General features: G+C 36.8%; 1 protein-coding gene across 2 annotated transcripts in view; it reads left to right on the top strand.

The window, feature by feature from the left end:
- The window catches only part of LOC145680699 (CD63 antigen-like), a 317,291-nt gene that overhangs the window by 129,020 nt on the left and 166,617 nt on the right, over nt 1-21,654 (top strand). For both annotated transcript variants that reach the window (XM_081751615.1, XM_081751614.1), the window contains one exon: nt 11,691-11,882. In XM_081751615.1, the coding sequence (XP_081607741.1) occupies nt 11,691-11,882 (192 nt within the window). The remainder of the gene's footprint in view (nt 1-11,690; nt 11,883-21,654) is intronic.

Raw genomic sequence — 21,654 nt, 5'->3', positions numbered from 1 at the left:
TACTTTTGCATGCTACCCTGTTTGAAGAAAGGTATAAATAGGAAGAACAGGAAGATGAATACACAGTGATACCATCTGTCATTCGTCCAGTGGCACATGGAGGGGGATTGCCTGTTCTCGATCCCCCGGCTGCCATTCCGACGGAAAGTAATACAGAGAATGAAAGTGAAAGTGAACCTGCTCCATATACCAGTGACACTGATCCTTCATTTGAGCCGAAAACCAACTATCCTGAATCACGCCGACTCATACTAGCGGAGCTTCATGACCTAATTAGAGATTTGGAACTGCCAAAGATTAAAGCTGCGCTCTTAACATCTAGGTTGCAGCAGGGAACCTTCTGGAGGATACAGTTAGGGTGTCAACTCTACGCGATCGTCAAAAAGATCTTGCAAAATATTTCTGCTGCACCGATGAGTTCGTATTTTGCAATGATGTTCCAGGTTTGATGTAGAAACTGAAGATTCCGTACAAAGTAGGATATTAGAGACTGTTTATAGACGCCTCAAGGACAAGCCTTAAGGTTGTGCTCCTGTACAACAGTAAGGAGATATCAGCATCAATCCCTTTTGCTTATGCACCCCTAAGTAAAGAAAGTTAGGAACGCGTTCTAGATCTTATAAAATATCATGAACACAATTAGTTAGCTTGAGGCGATTTTAAGGTGATCGCAATTTTGTTTAGTCTACAGGGTGGCTATACGTGAGTGGGATAGTCGTGCAAAGAATGCCCATTACACTCGAAAGAAATGGCCGCGACGAACAGCTTTGTTGCCAGGTGAAAAGAACATTTCAAATGTACCTCCCGTGAACCACAAAGCATTGTGCTACCACCATTGCACATCAAATTTGGACTCATGAAGGCATTTGTGAAAACCATGAACAGGAATGAACGTGCATTGGCATACTTGTGACAAAAGTTTCCGCGTCTAAGTACAGAAAAGATTAAGCAGGGAGTTTTTATTGGTCCGCAGATACGCAAGCTATTGCAAGACGTGGTGTTTGAATTTATTTTCAGTGCTGATGAGCTCCATGCGTGGCATTGTTTCCGCAATGTTTGTACTAGATTCTTGGGCAACCACCGAGCCAAAAATTATAAAGAATTAGTAGAAGAATTTCTATCTGCCTACGAGAAACTTGGGTAAAATAAGTCACTCAAAATGCACTTCCTCCTTTCCTACCTTGATGTCTTTCCAGTGAATTGTGGTTCTTTCAGTGACGAGGATAGAGAGCGATTTCACCAGGACATTTCTGCGATGGTACAACATTACAAAGGAAAGTGGCCAGTTTCAATGTTAGCGGATTTCTGCTGGATGATTCCAAGAGATGCTCCAGATATTACAGTTCTTGTCCTGTAGCGCTATATGCAAAATGACAAGAGTGCTATTACACCGATAGTGTGCCAGGAGTACGTTACATTTTTGATATTCATATTCAGTGTCCGAACATTTATAAGAGACAGCTATTTTTATTTCCGAAATTGTGTTAATGTTTATTACTTTTACCTTTACAGTTTCATTATCATAGCGATATATGTAAAATGTAAATTGTGTAATTAGTACTAAATCTGAGTTAGAAGCACATTATCATTGTCATTTTATTGTTCAGTGTCCAAGAAATTATAAAGAATAGCTATTTTTATTTCCGTAACCATTTCAATGTTTTGTGACTTTTACCTTTACCATTTGATTATTATAGCGTTATATGTAACATGTAAATTGTGTAATTACAAGTAAATCTTAGCCAGGAACACATTTTTATTGTCAGTTTCGTGTTCAGTGCCAAAATTCAATAAAGAATGGCCATTTACATTTCTGTAAAAAAAAAATCACTGTTGCACAGTATTTGCACGAAATTAGTTTGGCGAATTTCGTTTACAATTCCAGCAATAACACCCTTTGTAATATGTAGTAATTTCTTGTGTTCAAAAATCATTGATCCATTTTTTAATGTTACTTTTGTGCGTAGAAGTTAGTTTTTATTTTTACTAAGGTAATGAAGAAGACACCTGTACAAAATTCAAAGAAATCTCTGCGTCAGCACAGGACGAAGTGTCATTTGCCCCTCCCTCTAGCGATACCATATTTCGGCAGCTTCAGATCATCGAAGAAACCTCTCACTTTCCCCCCAGGAGCCCGTCGTGAATCCAGCCCTCCATTCCAGTACTAGATGACGTGTAGGCGTTATAGCTGGAGATAAAAACTTTTCTTCGAGTACCGTAAATTGAAGGTTCGTTCTGACGACTTTTCCAAGAAATGCGTATTGGTTGGTGAGTAAGTAATATTGTCTATTGTCTAATAATAATAATAAAGAAGATAAGAACAGTGTCCGACCGAACTTTATTACTACTGCATAAAAACTAATTAAGAAATTACCATATTTAATGTATTTTAGGAGGACAACATATCTTCAAACACATAATTAAAAATACAGGCTGTTCCTGAGGAAAGTAATATAGTTAAAAATTTAAAGCTTTTTGCTTCAAAGTAAGGGAAAAAAAGGTAATTTAAAGGACTTAGAAGGTGCAGAGCCCGATTGGGAACACTATTGCGGGACCCCAGGTTCCCAACTAACTTGTATATATATTGCATATACTGTATTGTCCCAAGACACACACACACACACACATTATCTATCTATCTATCTATCTATCTATCTATCTATCTATCTATCTATCTATCTATCTATCTATCTATCTATCTATCTATCTATCTATATCTATATCTATCTATCTATATCTATATCTATCTATCTATCTATCTATCTATCTATCTATCTATCTATCTATCTATATATATATATATATATATATATTATATATATATATATATATATATGTGTGTGTGTGTGTGTGTGTGTGTTTGGGCATATAAAAGTTGAAATGAATGAAATGGTGGAATGAAGAAAGCGGGAGGAAACGGGAGAACCCCGAGAAAACCCACGAACACGGTGTTTGTCCACCACAAAGTCCACCACATACGCATATAAAAGTTGGTTTGGGGTAAAGAAGAGAAAAAAACATACACAAAGAAATCGCACTAGGGCTATACCATCCGGGTGTTCATTGACGTAATATTTCACTTAGTATCTATTTTTACAACAGAAGTTGGAAACGTAAAGAAATAAACTACTGCTCAATCAATACAAACTATTCATTTAATAATTGAGCGTGAGCCTCAATGAAATAAATAAGCGCAAACCGAACTGAGGGAATTGAGCCCGATCGCGAGCCCAGTTGAAAGAAATAAGCCCGAGCTCGAGTGAACGCGAGCCCAGTTGAGAGAAGTATGCGCGAGCCCAGTGCAAAATAGCCATCTATGAACAAACGGGAGAACCCCGAGAAAACCCACGAACACGGTGTTTGTCCACCACAAAGTCCACCACATACGCATATAAAAGTTGGTTTGGGGTAATGAAGAGAAAAAACATACACAAAGAAATCGCACTAGGGCTATACCATCCGGGTGTTCATTGACGTAATATTTCACTTAGTATATATTTTTACAACAGAAGTTGGAAACGTAAAGAAATAAACTACTGCTCAATCAATACAAACTATTCATTTAATAATTGAGCGTGAGCCTCAATGAAATAAATAAGCGCAAACCGAACTGAGGGAATTGAGCCCGATCGCGAGCCCAGTTGAAAGAAATAAGCCCGAGCTCGAGTGAACGCGAGCCCAGTTGAGAGAAGTATGCGCGAGCCCAGTGCAAAATAGCCATCTATGTAGAAAAGTCATTCCATCAAGTCTTTTTCCATCTGAACTACTGCATTCTGTTGGTTCTCTCACTGATTATATTTGTTCAGATATCAGCGCCCTTAAGATTATATCATTTACTGCTGAATGACGTGAGTGACTGTCTGTCTACCAGTACTCATTAAACATAACAGTGTAGACACTTTTTATCTAAAATGTCTCTAGCACAGGCAGGGCAACAATGAAGCATACTCGCTTCTAAACGTAGCGCTATTTCTATCCGGAAACTTCCATGAGAAGCATGCAAATATGATATTCATTTGCATTATTCTTTTTAATAATTATGTAGAAGGAATTAGTCCCAGAAGGGACACTCCTATTAGCGACAGGAACTGTTATCTGTCCTATGAGCGACCGATTCATTTTTATTGAGATGATGGAAGATGATATGATTCCATTTCGTAAAATATGTTTGCCTCTGGCGTTATTAGCGCCCGAACAACCTTGGTATGAAATATGTACGTGCCAGTGATAGTGTTCGTCAAATATATTTTTCAACTACTGTGAGTGCAAATAAAACTTATTTTAATTTTGAGTTAGATTTGACATAAAACATATCAAGTAACTTAACGAGACAACAGGGATATTTCCATGAAAAGTATATTCCTATGTAATTATTGAAAATCCAGTTGTAATATCCCCTTTCTTCAAAAGCCCTGTTTTCTGTATTTAATTTGATTCAAATCTAATCACACACTAAGCACAGTAATATATTTTATTTTGAAAAACTTAAACGTGTAACAGTTTCGCCAACTATCTACTTTTTAGACTTCCTAAGACTCTATGAATAAAATGAAAAAAAAAGTCAATGATAAAAGACAGCTTTCGTGATCCCTTACATCTGATTGGCTATTCTCAACCAATCCGACCAATTACAATGAAATTCACTCTAAACAATCCAAAAGGTAAACAAACTCTTTAAACTACCTTTCCCCCTATTGTAAGCTACTAAAACGTAAACTAATTGCTTAATTTGCCTTCCCTCCCTTGTTTTGACTTACACATAAAAGCTTGTCGTGTAGCAATGTGAAATAATCCCTTATAACTAGACGAACTGTTAAGTCCTGCGAGGGATTTGTAACTTGTGTAATAATTTGTTCAAATACACCGTATTTTAGATTTCTTTGATATCCTCAAGTGGTGAACACCTTTTTTCCATGGGCGCCCGATGGGAAGGCAGGGGTCGCCCCCTGGCCCACAAAAATGTATACGTAATATAGCAAACCACGTATATTAAATACCATATATACCAGACGTGATACAGCACCCATGGAGATGCCCCTCCCAAAAAAATTTTCTTCGGGCGCCCCTACCTCTTTCTGATTTCTTTCTTATGACATAAACATATTCAATCTAAACTTATGCTCCGTGTCATTTTAACATGAAATTTTTAATTATATTAGAATCATAGACAAAGGCGGAGCTACTCTAAATGTATTTAGTTAGTTTCCCCTTGATAGAGTCAATGTATTCATAAAAATTATTTCAAAAATATAATATTAGGAAAAACGTATAAAAGATTGTTAATGTAATGAGAGCATTCTCACGTATTAAATTCAGGTAGAGCGAAATTTTTCATAGTACATTTTGTTAGGTTCTAAATTACATTAGCATGAAACAAGTTGAAGAAGGGAGAACCTTATCTTTTTCCATTATCTTAGTATGAACGAATCGGTGACTCATAGGGCAGTTAACAGATCGAATCGGTCGCTCATAGGACAGTTAACAGTTCCTGTCGCTAATAGGACTGTCGCAAGTGGGAAGACACCATGTAGAAGTACACAAGAGAAATTGTCTACTGCAATTAAATCTATTATTTATTTATTTAAAGAAGAAAATTAATATATTGGGTGTATCCAATATATTAAAGAATATACATAAAAATACATAAACATATTAAATTATAAAATAACAATATACAAAATATTAATGAAATAAAATAAAAGAATAAGAAAAATAACTGCTACAGAAATTAAGTAAATTTTCTACTTATAAGTGCTATTACTTCTTTAAAGGAAATCGGACTTCCTAGATTCCCTTTATTAGTAGAGTTTAACGTACCCGGTATTCAGAGATGACAGGACTTCGGACTTCCAGAAATCATGTCTATCTCCCAGTGTCGGGTAACTTAATTCAATGCACTTATTTCTATATTGCGAATTTTTTGTATTTTTTATGCAAAGAATAAAGAAGATAGAAAATGGCTCACATAAGCAAATGCTTGTGTGTGAACCTGATTCTTGTGTTTTATTTATTTTCTTATCGTAACATATGAGGTTTATTCTTACTTTTAGCTAACAATAGTTTTTTTAAAACAATTTTTAATTATTTTAAGCATTGTAAAATTAACCTTGAAATTACTTTCATCTTTGATTCGGAGTGGGAGTTCGTTATAGATCTTCGGAGCTCTGTAATATGTTTGGTATTGAGTTATAGATTTTCTCGTTGCTTTAATTTCTAAATTTTTGTTTGTCACATTTCTGGTTATATACTTCCCATTTGTTTCTGTTCTTTTTAACATTATTAATATCTTTTGCAAATATAATTTTGAAAGTGGTAATACTGAGAATTGGTCGTCGAGTCTATCTAGTCTACTTTGAAGTCCCTTGTTTAAACATATTCTTACAATATTATTTTGCTGAACAATCAGAGGTTTTAAATGAGTAGGGTAAGCAGCGCCCCAAATTAATATATCATATGTAAGTATACTATTTACAAGAACATAATATACAGTTCATAATATTTTTATGCTTACAATGTTTCGTAGTTGAACAAATTTATATAATAATTTTCTTAGTATTGTGGCGATATGTGTAATGTGAGTACCATTTTAGATGCTTATCAGTAAATATACCTAAGTATTTTACTTTATTTTCACTAATAAGAGAACTGCAGTTACATTTTTCAGTATTTTGACAATAATGCAATTTTAGTGACATGTTTTCTGGCTGTCCTAAAATGAAAGGAAGAATATGACCAATATATGATCTTGCTATGGTATCAACTTTTCATCTAGGGGACATGGCAGATGTCATTTTAAATATTATATTCCTCCAAAAATGGTCAAACAGCAAATTCAAAATAGTTGTTGTTAAGGAAGTTTTTTTCTTCTCCCTCGCTTGCCCTCGTTCTCGCGAAAGAAATTGTGCTCACCCTTGTCATCGAAGTGGAAGTTGATCCCCGCCCTCGTTCACCCTCACCCTCGCGAAGGGAGTTGTACATTGCTCTGGCCCTCGCGCACCCTCGCCATCGCTATCGAAACTTGTCCTCGCCCTCGTTCACCCTTGCCATCGCTCTCTAAACTTTCTTCGACCTCGCAGTGAAGTTGACCCGCGCCCTCGCAGTGTCATTTGGCCCTCCCCCTCGCGAAGGGAGTTGTCCATCGCCCTCGCCCGCCCTCGTCCTCGTGTTGGGAATTTCTCCTCGCCCTCGCCCTCGCCCTCGTGCACCCTCGCCCTCGCTGTCGAAGCTTGTCCTCGCCCTCGCGTCATTGTGGGCGAGGAAATTTGAGGGTGAGAATGACCTCGAGAGAGTCACCCTCGCCGGTCTTCGGGATGGTTCCGGACACTGAACACTTTCATTCGGCCCGCTTGATTCTTTATTGAGAATGTATTTTTTACGTATTCTCTTAAACTCGTACACCAGAGTACCAGCGAATACTAACAAGTAAACGTCCATATGGTGGTCACGCAAATCTGATGAAAACGTACAGCGTCTGATTGAGCATGAAAAGATATGATCACCAAATTTAAGCTGTTCTGGACTGTAGAGCTTAGTTAGGGAAGAAAAAAATTTGAAAGTCGATGAAATGAGAGAACGGCACTAATGGCGGTGAAACAATATATTTCAAAGAGTAAAAGTAAGCAAACAAAAGTAACTACCAACCATAAGAAAGGCAACATGGAATATGAGAGATTATAAACAGGGTTGATATTTGAATGCAGTGATGTCAACTCAGCAGAAAATGGATATGTCAAAGATAGCAAACGGTGGACGATAATCGAGCGTGAATATCGCACGTGAAGGAAGACAAATATTGGAAAAGAAAATAGAACAATACGCGTTGTAGTTTAGCTGCAGTTGACATGAAGGTCGATAATGAATGCATGCGTGATCAACACAAAGAGTATTTCTTGCAGGGAGCACAGCAGATTACAGTAACCTAACCCTGCAGGATTCCTCTGTAAGTCCTGTTTCGAAACAATATTTGGAAAGTGTTTGAAATTGATCAGGATTTTCACTGGAATAACCATATTTAAAGATCGTAAAGCGGATGAAATTTTTGAATCGCCTTGTGGAGAACTGGTAATGAACAAATGACTGAAGGTGGAAAAAGGTCTCGTTGCCACACTTCAATGCTGTATGATAAGTCCAATGTATCAGTGATGAACTTAATTATAGTTTTAAATGAACGAAAGAATACATTAGCAGGTTGTGCAGGAATCAGTTCTTGTGGAACACAAAACAATCAGGAACTGTCGCGTTGTAATGATCCTTATTTGCTGTCCAGTAGTCAAAGGAAAGCAAAACACGATCCGTATCCTGCAAATCAGTCCACAAGACTTGCTTCAGAAAGATGTGCAAATCGGGTTTGGTAATGTTTGCTAATCTACTTGCATATGCTTTCACATTTGGGACTTCAGCGACCACGGTCGCAGGGAAGAGGCCACTGGGCTCTGAAATAAGGACATACATGTGTGAAAACAATGTATCATCCATTCCAAATACCTTCATAATCATATATGAATACGTCGTGGTGGCGATTTAATTCATGGCACCAAAGATCGTTTTGCTCCCCTTAATGGCAAGAATTCTGCCATAACGTAACTCTTTATCATATCTGGACTGATTTGCATTAAGCATCTGCTCCGGAATCAACTCGTGCTCTCTAATGGAAGACTTGATTTTATTCGTGAAGGGTGCGGCGGTTGTTTGAATAACTGCAGGATCAATGTCGACTTCCGTGTAACTTTATGTGCAATCATGAGCGAAACTTTTTTGTTTGTTCGTTTGAAGCTTTGGCCCATGATCTGGATGTTGTAAATGATAAGCTGTTGTGTAGATCAAGTTCTTTCTTAATAACGATCGCCCAGGTATATATTGTGCGGTCGTGACTTCCTGGATGGTGTTGTATCATTACGATGAAATGTTCACACATAGCATTATTAAGACTTGCTTGCAAGGAATGCCAGAGTCTGCAAGGCGTTGTGAGTATGAGGGGCGTAAAATACCTATAAAATACAGGGTGTCTCAAAAGTCCCTTGACATAGGGTAACTCTGTTATTGTGATAGTTACAACAAAATGTAGGAGGGGAAACTGTCTCCAAATATGATGTTTTCAATCTAAACCGAAGGAATTTTTTTTTTTTAAATCGGACGAGCTGTTTGGGCTGTACACTCTTTATGCGCCCAATGTTAAATGAAAATACAACGTTGCCATTTACCTGGACCCACAACATAGGTGAATGAAGTTAATGTTTGAAATGGGGGCTGGCCATAGACATGTTAGCGTAATGGACAATAATTTCATACATTTACGTTGTGGGTCCAGATAAATGGCAGCGTTGCATTTTCATTTGACATTGGACACATAGAGAATGTACAGCCTAAACGGCTAGTCTGACTTTAAAAAAAACCTAGACTTTAGATTGAAAACATCATATTTGGAGACACCCTATGTCAGAGGACTTTTGAGACAACCTGTATATATAAATCTTATTAGAGGCAAGATTAATCTGTGATTAAGACTTGGAAACTGTAACGTTATATCGTCGTTAATAAACAAAACCGTTTTGATCTAGTGGATTTCTGTTTGTATTTCAAGTTATTGAGGTTCACCGAGGTCAGAGTCGAATAAATGTGAAATTGTTTTCATGCATACAATTATAATGAGAGGTAAAAAATAAATAAATGAAATAAAATAAAAGCTGGAACTACCCAGCTTCGGGGAAGGAAAGCGCGATTTGAAAATTATGTCGAAGTTGCCAAAAGTGGTTCCATAGATGGGAAGTTATTGGTATTTGGTACCATGAAAAATGAAATCGCTGAAGTACATATCAAAAGAAAATGTGACAATCTAAGCATTTAGAACATGGAACCTTATCATACACAACAAACTCACCTTACCTCTGACCAGCAACAAAGGATCCAAATTTGATGTTTTGTTCGTAACTGACTTTAAAAGAAGCTCCCAAACTGACCCGTTTATATATAAATACCATATACAGGGCGCAAATTTCAAAGTCAGACGCACTCGCCAATCCAAAAATGATGGTCGCCAGTATCTCTCACGTACAAATTATGACTGGTTCCCCTCCTACCACCACTGGCCTTTGGTTTGACAAAGTAAGAGATTACATTAAAATTTCAAAGCCAGACAATTAGATTCAGAATAATCAATTTTGAATTGGACAGTTTATACCAGTGAGAATTATTTTCTTACTGTCACAATTATTTTCGTGCGAAACAGAAACTGCGCAGCCCTGTGAGTTTAGGGTGAAACTAATCCTACTGAACATTGGACGCCAGCTCTAAATTTCTAGTCGCCAATGGCGACCTGGCGACCGGAAATTTTGCGCCCTGCTATATATATATATATATATATAATAAAAACATCTAAAAAAAGTGCAACTTACCACATTAAAATAACGTCACACAATACCACTGATGCGACATGATATGGAGTCATAGAGATCGTGAATCTTGGCAAATGGAATATTACACTAATCCGCGTGCAATGCATTGATCAGTTCCGTGATATTGGATGCAGGTGAAAATCTGTGTCGGATTTGTGTTTCGAAGACGGACAACAGATGTTCAAATCATGTACAGGTCCACGAAATGAACAGCCTATATTTGGTGTCTCTCAAACTACACCGCAATAGATGCAGTTATGTGAATGAGCACATTATCATCCGCGAATGTGGCATCACTGCCCAGAAACAACATCTTAAGCATAGGATGTAGCTATATTATCTCATAAAATTGAGATACAATTACTAACAGTGACGCAAAAGGTAAGCGGATCCATTGCAAACTACAACATTTTGGCATTACAGAGCCACCGTGCTGTTTCAAGTTTGGACGAAGACACAGAGAATCATGATTATTTTGTGGTCCGTTGAACATAAATATGGCCCGTGGTTTGAAGTAAGGTGAATGATGACTGATTTGCACACGTTTTCGACGATTCATCCGCCAACCATATCACACGTTTCCAGTCATCAGCGACGATTATGTGGCGACTACAGCGACGGGCTTTCGAGGGTCGTATTTTAGAGTGAACGTAAGAGCCAGGATTTCTCACCAAATATAAGTATACAAAGGTGAGTGAGTTTGTATACGAAATATTGCCTGTAAGAAGAGCGACAAATTGTTTGTAAACCGATCTGTTCCGGAACTAAGGTGTTCGTAGTCCGGAAATGTACAGTAATAATAAAATAATTTGGGGTTGGTAGCTCAGTTGTAGAGCATTCAACACTGATTCAATCTCAGACCATTTGAGTTTGTGGTGAATAACATTGCCATCGCGAGATTTCTCGGGGTTCCCCTGTTTCTACCTACATTATCATTGCCCCAGTCCTTTCCTAATTATTCATTTTCATTTAATCCTCTACTTTAGCTGAAAGGGCATACTTGTAAGACGTAAAACTAGAAATTTCATTTCAATAATAATAATAATAAACACAGTTTATATAAATGTATTACTCGATTGCCACTGAGTAATGAACAACATTATGAGCAAACTTAAAGTACGAAATAGTACCATATGGTTTGTTATATATATCAAATTTTCCACTCTACAGATCCGAAAGCAAAGCGTTTTGGACGAAAACATTTCTACATTTTTCCATATATTAAGCACTACGTAGAAAAAACATTAATGCTTCTATTGACGTTAAGATTAATCTTATATGTATATTCTTGTCTTGCAGACCTTATCCCTTGTCTTATTAGGAGCGTGTGTGTATACGGAGATTTTAAGAACGGCAACTGTGAGATTAGCTGGAAGTGCGGGTCCAATCATTGCTTCAAGAGTAATCATGGCGGTTTGTATACTATTATTCTTCATCGGCTTCTTTGGTTGCGTAGCAGCAACAAATCAAGACCCACAACTTCTATTGGTGGTAAGTAATTTGAATCGATTAACGAAAAGTTCTGGTATTCCTTAGTAGATATCGAGGTATAGTAGTAGAAAACCAACTCCCAAGCAAAATATTTCTAATTTCTTACTAGAGTGGGTTTCTAGTGGAAAACATCCGTAATCTGCAATTCACCAATTCTTTCACCCTTGTGTGAAGTTTCCGGCTCCTTGACAGTATGGAAAGACAGTGCTTTATATAAGAAGAACTTAATAATCTTCTTCTCCGTTGCATTATTACCGATCCGTGGAATGATAAATACCCTCTGTGATTTCTTATACGAGTTTTATTCTGTTCATTTATCTCCAAGTGTTTTCATATTAGTGGTACTGGACGTTTTATCTGATACAGGCACCATGTCTTGGTGGCCATCTTGAATACGGTGACCGATATGAAAAATCTTTTGCCACAGCGCTTTTTAGTTTTTAAAGATCTATCGAATGATGTATCACTCCCCCGATGTTTCCATTTAAAATTTTAAAGTTGGGCCCTGGGAGGCACTGCGACATCATTCGGTGTGCCCCATGACATTTCCTATTTGAGTGTTTGTTTGGTTCATTTATTTTCAACCGTTTTCGAGATATTTCCGTGGAAAGATTAAAATGGGCCATCATATATATATATGTATATATATATATATATATATATATATATATATATATATATATATATATATATAAGCTAAACCTAGTTTGAATCCGTTTCACACCAACAATGGTCACAGAATATCAAAATTCTATATATTGATTTTTAGATATGTTCAACGGGAACAATATTGAAAAAACAATCTTCTACAAGAGAATGGATAAGAAATTTTATTCGATTTAAAATGCTTATCTAATTTCCTCTCGTGTTTTGTCGTTGTTTACACTAATGCTTTCTCGATAATAGGTATGAAGAGTGTAGGCTATAATGATTAGAAACACTTTGGAAACTTTTGAATTAGTAGCATCGAAAATGTTGGAACTTTTTATATAAGTTAAGTCTGATTATGAGATAGTTCGTCTGTTTGCTAAGAATAAACGGTTTCCAATAAACAAATGATCGTAATACCAAATATTTAGTTCAATAGACATCTATACTGGAAGTAGTACCAAAAAGTTTCACCGGTTTCTATGATAAAATTATATTCTATTTAGAATGTCTATATGTAGTTCCGTCCTAGGTTTTGATATTGTCTTACAACAATAGCTTTCGATAATGGCGATGAGGAATGTATAATGATTAGAAATGATTTAAAATATCTTCAATTACTTGCTCTGAAGGTATTGTAATTTTTTATTATAAACTAACGAGTAAACCGATTCAAGTGTGACACGTAATTGTGGATGAGTTTATGTGCAAACGAAATGTTTTTGTGTACAGTTAAACCCATTAGAGGGAAAAACCCTCGATTTCAAGCGTTCTGGAGATATAGAGGAATAAAGGGAAGGCTGGTGCTCCGATAGTTTGCGAATTTTTGAATATGTAGCGATAATGCAAACAAAAGAGGCTTTTAAAAATGAAGAATTCCTTTATCCACGAAATTTTAGTAATACATCGCCTTAAACATGAGGGTTACAAAACTGAGGATTCCATAAAAATTCTAGGGGAAGAAGTTTTGAAGGAGGAAGGGAAATTAATGAAGTTCCCTTGTTGGCTGAAATAGGCGTGTAAGGCGTCTATGTATACTTTTTTTGGACGCTGAATCGAATAAAAGCAGCATCAGGTCAAATAGGATGAAACGTATAAAAATGGTGGCCGTCCGAACTTTCCGTTGATTTAGCGTTTACAACTTTGTATCGTTTCACAAAGTATGTTCTTACGTACGACGGTATGAGGAACTACTTTGCTTTGTGACGTCAGTGTGGTTTTCATGCTGTAGTGTCCGCAAATTCGCAGGTTAATTTTTGCTTAGTTTTTTCTTTTTTCATTTTTATTACCGCAACTGAATTAGTACTGTAACAGGGAGATGTCTGTGTTACACAACTCTATGTATGTATACTACATCATGAGTCATAAGTCTCCATACAAATGATGATAATACTACACTACAGTTATAAAATATGTTACACATGTTTCCCTTGCATGTCGAGACAAAATGACAGGCGCTCCAACCAATTCCGACGAACATTTGTCAATGTTGCACTTGTTACTTGTTTGCAAGCTGCATTGATTCTTTGTTTAAGATGATCCAAATCCCGAATTTTCTCCTGGTACACAATCGATTTCAGGTGGCCCCACAAATAAAAACCCATGAGAGTGAGGTCTGGTGACCTTGGTGGCCACTCCACCGGACCACGTCGACCGATCCAATGTCCAGAGAATTGCTGGTCCAGCCATCGGCATACTTCAATGCCGTAGTGGGGTGGTGCTCCATCCTCCTGAAAAAATGCAGGGAAGTCCCCACTCTCATCCAAGATTGACATGAAGATGTCTTTTTTCAACATGTCAAGATAACCTTTGGAGTTAAGGTTTCTTTCAATGAAAAAAAGGGCCAACAATCCTGTTACCCCATATCCGGCACCACACCATGAGTTTCGCTGCATCTTGCTGTTTGCATTCAGGCATCCAATGTGGGTTGGTATCACTCCAGTACCTCACATTTTGCCTGTTCACGTCACCACTAACATAAAATTTTGCCTAATCTGAAAAAGGATGGTACTAACGAAATCACGATCACTGTGGTACATGTTTAGTGCCCATTAACAAAACTCTGCCCTGCGATCAGGATCGTTTTCTGACAGGTTCTGCAACATTTGTAGCTTGAATTGCTGCCACTTGTTAGTATGCAAGATACGCATGACATTGCTTTGGCTGATACCAAATTCTGCAGAGAGGCGTCGGGTTCCCTTTTTCGGGCTCTTGACCATCGCTGCCAGCACCATCGTTGACGTAACTTCATTTGTTGCCGTCTTCGGCCTTCCACATCGAGGTACGTCAGCCACAGAACCTGTTCTCTTGAATTTCTGAATGAGTTTAGCCACTGTGTCATGGGTTATCTGCATTCTCTGTGTTTCATTGAACGCACGTGCTACATGACGCATGGTACCACTACTAGTCAACAGAATGATGTGAAGTTACTAGCTGGAAAATCAAAAATAAACATTAGTCATCTTGTATGGAAACTTATGACCCACCCTGTATATGTGTAATCTTAGCATTAGTTATATAATTATAATTATAATTATTATTATTATTATTATTATTATTATTAATAATAATAATAATAATAATAATAATAATAATAATAATGTTAGAAGACTTTGAAAGAATTCCATATAATCTGTGTGTTTAAAATCTTTGTTTTTGCTTCTAAAAAGATTATTTTTCTGTTTTCAAACTGTAGATGTTTATACATGTTTGAACAGACTGTTTTTAAGATAAATAAAAGGAAGAAGATCCTTGGTACAAATATATATAAAATCTTTCATGTTTTATATTTTCAAATGAAACTATGATTTTTGCATATCTCGTTGTAAAATACTTTGCCAGAGTTTGGGGGCAACACATACAAATACGCGGAGTACACAGTACACATACATACACGCATGCGCACAAACAGAATCTTTTCTTCTCATTTAGCGCCGCCGAGGCACCTTGTTGTAAACCAATCTTGATGTTGATTTCTGTTATCAGCATGACGTGTTCCAATCGCTACTCTCTCCGCCCACGGAGAACTTTTCTCAATCGACTCTGCTCTTAGTGCCGTGCGCAAGCCAATCTGCTTCCTTTTCAGGTTGCTGACTACTCTTTGGTTCCTCCCCAGGGAACTTTCAGACTACCACGCATGTCCAACCTTTGACCTCACAGTCCTAGTGGAATATCTGCACACGTTACATCTATGCGCCCAACATGTAAATTGGTGCCGACTGCATGGCCCAACAAGCCCCTTAAGAACCCCGATTTTGGGCTCGTTCCTCGGACTTGTTCCCTGTTTTCCTGAGGCCCCTCAAGGTCGTACTACCTAGACGGAGTCCGCAGTGTCTTATGTACAACCTAGCCCAGGATTTCCGAGTAGTTTCTAGTAATCCTTGCCCCTACTCTGCTTCTCATTCTATCGGCTTCCCTGGATACTCTTTTGGTTACAATCCATACCTTGTCCCAGTGGCTAACTTGGCAATCTGTTTCTGAAAGCTTGACGATAGCCAGGGGTCTGCCCATAACTGCTGGTCAGCTTAGGAAACTGACGGTCAAAGTTTGCCTCTTTCGAACTTGGCAATCTGCTTCTGCAAGCTTAGCTTCAGCCGAGATCTTTGCGCCTAGAAACTGCTTAGGAAGTCGACCGTCGAAGTTCTGTTACTCCCCTATTTGATGTGTATATAAACAGACTCTAGGTTCATTGCCTAGCTAGCCTTAAACACACCGGTAGATCAAATAGTTACATCTGTACACCTAACCATATCTGGTAAACTCCCCTATTTGATATGTGTTTATACAGACTCTAGGTACAAGGCAAGCTGGCCTTAAACACACCGGTAGAACAAATAGTTACACATGTACACCTAACCTTCTCTGGTAAACTCCCTATTTGATGCGTGTTTAGACAGACTCTAGGTTTATTGCCTAGCTGGCCTCAAACACACAGCTAGATCAAATAGTTACACCTGTGCACCTAAACCTTCTACTAGGACTGACTCGTGCCCTCTCAGTCTAGTGAAATTTTGTTTTATTCGTGATTGAGTTATTCTCTGTGAAAGTATTTAGAGATTGATTGGAACTTGTCAAGTAAGTTTTTACAAATATTTTTAAAGACACTTAGTTACACTTAAAACCCCAGCTCATGGACTTGTAATATCATTAGAACTAATAAATTGCAGGCTTACTGCAAGGAATTGTACTTCTGAGTTTTGCTTTCAAGAGATATACCAAAGGGTTGTTAGTGATCAAACTTTCGTCACGATAACGAATTCCATCCTCTTTATTAGAAGTTAAGTCTTGGCAGAGGTCAACGCAACCTTGTAAAACTTAGATCTTCAGATTGATTGTTAGTAGTGATGGGCAAAATAATTCATTTCGGAGAATCGATTCATTTACTCTGATTCACTAAAATGATTCGATCATTTAATTCGTTCATATGAATTGGTTGTCAGCTAGTCCCCTTTGCGCAAGTGAATTGGTTGGGAATGATTCGATCATTGAATCAGTTAGGTTTCCGCGCATCTATTTTGCGCAGATGAGTTATTCGATCATATAAATTGAGTGGGAATTATTCGATCATATGAATCGCTTAGGCTACTGCACTTCTTTTCTGCGCAACTTAATAAATTCCTTGTGAGAAAGTACAACCTCGTGTATCATCTTTGCCACATGAGACGGCCAGCGTTGCATTGGAATAAGTGGTGGCTCGGGAAATCTTAAGATTCAGTGCTATTATGAAGTTGCAATAATATGGTGTTGCTCTACTCCCATTGTTGTTATTTTTGCATCCTGTTTTCATATTAGGGGTTGAGGCAAAAGCAAATTGTAGCAATCTCCACTTTTTTTCTGCCAATTTCAGTTCTCGAGGAAATACTTTGTTGAAATATACTTCCTAAGATTTTCACGAGATAGGAGCAGTTTTAACAATTTATTTTCAATTTCTTACTTATTGTCGTACATATTAATATGGGGAAAAATATAGAGCCCTAAGAGCAATGTATAGGCTACATTTATGTTTTTGGTTTTAAATACAAAAAGTAGTGTGCAATGAGTCCGTAGTGGTATATTCATTTCTGGTGTGTATTATTTTCCTAGGTTATGTACACGTTGTAAAGTACACATCATGTTAATGAATTTCTTTTGTTATAAGTCTTACAGTTTTGCACTATAGGCACTATTGCACTATATAGTTAAATAAAAATTTTTAGTGGTAATAATAATTAGTGGTATAAATCTTTATTGAATTATTTTTATAATAAAGCAAATAAAAAGAAGAAGAATATAAACTGTGTTGAAAATCTTTGTTCTTTAAACCAGCCTCGAATGAGGCCCATTTTCAAGCTGTTAAGGACTAAATTCCGGTAATTGATTTTAATATCCGCCAAAATAATTATAAATATGAACGTAGTTTTCATTGCATAGACCTTGTGTGTGAGTGATTTAAACGCCATTGTCCTCTCCCAGTAAAACTGTTAGAGACGCTCTTCAAAGTGGTATGAACATAGTTGTGAGTTAGATATCAATAACAAACAGACACTATTGAAGGCTAAGATTGTTTCCAGGCCGTCACGGGCTTGGAAAATCTAAGATGATTGCAGCAGAAGCAATCCATGAAGGAAATCCAGGCCACTACCCAGAATTCATCTTTAAGCAGAGACGACAATCCATTCATTGCTCCTGACAGATTTGACAGGATACGCGAAAACCAATTGTCAACATTAGTTCGGTTTCATCAATCACGAGCCAAGAAGTCCATTCGGAAAGTCATTTCTTCAATTGGACCAACTACGGCATCATAAAGAAGGAAGGATGACAACTGCTCACTTCCTATCCTAATAGTTAAATATTCTCTTTTATTTTCCACTCAATCTAGACATTATTTTATTATTTGAAATTCTTGAGTTTCATTTATACATTAAAGCATAACCTTCCACAATAATAGTTGCGTGTGAGTTGTCAGTTCTCATCCCCATTTACATCCTTTTCTTTGGGTAAAATGTAACAATTTATGGATAAGTTATAAGTCAATATTTGAACTATTAGTACTGGCAGTGCTATCCTACCACTTGCTCGTATGAATGAAGTAAATCCAGGAAAATCCTCACTCAGAATGGCCGACCTGAAAAGGCTTTTACACCTTTCCGATCGTATATTCCTCATCGCATATTTCAATCGTACCAACCAAATATATAACTAGCAATAGATAACTCTTCTGCACTTTTTGAATTCAGAGTTGTTTCAAGCTCTGGTAAGGGGATTCATATATGACACATAGTTCCTTCAAAGCAATTTATCAGATTTTTAAAAATCTATATTTACACATCTTTCCGATTTTTTCTTTATTCTGATCAAATGTCACTGTCATCAAGGCCGCAAGACTCGGTTACTTATGTAAATACTTACATCGACTGATGCCTATAAGGATATATACGATTCCGATACACCTCTTTAGTACATGAATGTTCGTTGGGTTCATTACTCACTGTCTCTTTTGATCTAGTGGATGCAACTGGGAAATAATAATTAGTTCAGCAATCTAATCACTATTGTCTCATTTATTACTTTCCGTGACTTATCGCAGCTTAAGCTGACAATGGTGTCTTTACCCTTTGAAGTCTACAGTGGATGGGACATAATTTTTAATAACAAAATTCTTAACCTCTTTGCTAAACTCATTCTCACTCTTTTCAACTTTACTAGTTCAAAGACAATGAAAAATAAGAAAAATTTTGAAAGTCAGGCAAATATCATTTGCAAAAAACTATTTCAAGAACTAATAATTGTTTTCAAATCCTATATAGTGTATAAATCTGAGTGCCCAAGAATTATCATAAACTACTCGCTCAAAGGATCGGTCATGATAAGGGCCAGTTTCTGCCTGGCAATGGATTGTTGTGAAAGTTTATACCTGTAATCTACACGATATTCTGCATCAAAGGCCGTTTAGATTATGTTGAGATCATTTCCGGTTGTCCGGAAGTTACTTCTGACTAGAGATGCAAAAAAGCCGGCTTTTTTGAATCGATGGTTTTTTTCACATAAAAAGCCGGCTTTTTTGGGAAAAAAACGAGAATTTTGGAAATTTTGGCTTTTTTCAACTTCATGATTTTTCTATCTAAATAGCTTTCTTATAGTATATTCTATAGTTAGATAAAAATTCCATGACCTGAATGTGATATTTCGCTCTGAAATTCACCATCAAGATGGATGGAGCACATGTTTTACGAATTAAAGCTAACATGAAGAATGTAGTATTTGAGGGTAATTTTAGAGGCTATTTAACTTTATTTTAACTTTTGAGTTATCGACATCTTTTTTCTTCTCTAGTTTGTCATCCGTGTTTCATTTCTAAGAGCTTTTAGTACTCTAGCTTCTAGCGCAAAAGTTAAACTTGCCCGTTTTTCTATTTATCCGTCAAAGCGTACGTTTTTCAATATATCCGTCAAACCGTACTTCCACATTTCTGTTATACTGTAGCTGTGAAGTGATTTAGCAATAATTTTCCGGACACAACCTTGAATACCAATTTATACAAATAATCAGTAGCGGATTTAGAAAAGTACTTTAGGAGGTTTTTTTCTGATTGTTTCGTTTCCTAAAAAGTCCTAATTTTATTTGGGAAGTGCTTGAAGTTTATGAGTACAGCATAACTAATATTTCGTTTCGTTTATATGTTTAGCAATAATCTTCCGGATACAACTTTAAAAATCATTTTATACTGAGAATCAGTGGCGGATTTAGAAAAGTATTTTGGGAAGGGTTTCTTACTAATGTTTAGTTTTTTTAAACATTCGTAATTTTTTTTGACGGGAGCTTAAAGTTTATGAGTAAAGGCATAAATAATAGATATTTCGTTTGTTGCAGACATTCCGTAACTTTGGGGAACGGGCTTCAGTCCGAAAGACCGCCCCCCTAACCTTCGCAAAACCGTCACTGCTGGTAATTAGTAATAATAACGATTTAAAAACAATAAAAAAGGAAGTCGCCCAACTCACAGTGCACGCACTATTTCTACATTCACAGATGGAATGAAGAAAAGCTTTGTCAGAATGGTCGAATGCTGGTTGAATCCCGGACTTCCCGATAGAAGCGCAAAAGCTAATCACTCAGTCATGTTTGTTGTGCAGTTGTATTTAGCTTAACTTAAATATATTCCGTAGTCTTTTTTTTTTGGGGGGGGGGGAGTTCCGTAATGATATGTTGAATCCCTCTTGTTAAAAATTCAGAAAACTTGAGGATTGGGTAAACTGTGATGGTGGTTCTATAAAACTTAACTGTAGAATTTCAAGAATATACAGAACCAAAAGCTCTAGATGTGCAGCCTTTAAGTGTATCCTATAAATCTAAGTATTTCTCTTATGTTTTATTTTAATTTTATTTTGTTTCAAAAAGAGGGTATGGAATATTTTGAAGTAAAAATACTACATACTATTTTGCTAGTTATTTGTGTATTCTTTAAAAAGAAGTGTTTACTTTTAGGGTTGGCTGATTTACACCAACTTTTTTTTTTTAATAACTGGTTTAAACCACAAAAATAAAAAGAATGAAAAATGCGAATCGTGTGAACTTCATGGTAACGTTTCCAGATATCAAACTACCTGCAATAGTTTTATTTCCCTTTCACCTTTTAATCAAGGTGTCCCATGTTCAATTCTCGGTCGAACCACAATCCTTCTTTCATGCGTAACCCAAGTAGCGGTTCGGATGTCATTTTAGGCGAAAGTCTTCTCCTTGATAACCTCGGTATTTCGTAAGGATGTTAAGCCTAAATATACGAAACAAACCAAATTGTATATTTCTACATGCCTAAATGCGTGTTGTTTTATAAAGAAGCCAATATTGCTTAAATATATTGATAGAAATTGGCAAAATTTATCGATTGCCTACGTAGCTTCCAACATTAGCTCGGATTGGACTTTCAATGATATCTACGTACCGGTACTAAATTTGTAATTTAATACCTCAGTTTTAGCGTACTGATTATGGTACGTTGACCTTTAAATTTTACATGCAAAGCAATAACAGGATTTTCCCGTTATCAGTGGTGCCCCCCCCTTATGTCTATGACGCACCCCCCCAGTTGTCTATCCGTAGGTGTTCTCCCATGAAAAAATCTTCTTTTCGATTAATTTTACCC

Source organism: Thermobia domestica, chromosome 3 (genome assembly GCF_964235325.1).
Source record: "Thermobia domestica chromosome 3, izTheDome1.hap1.1, whole genome shotgun sequence".
In the NCBI taxonomy this organism is placed as follows: domain Eukaryota; kingdom Metazoa; phylum Arthropoda; class Insecta; order Zygentoma; family Lepismatidae; genus Thermobia; species Thermobia domestica.
Note: the sequence above shows the minus strand (reverse complement) of the source record. Positions and strands in the feature narration are given on the sequence as shown.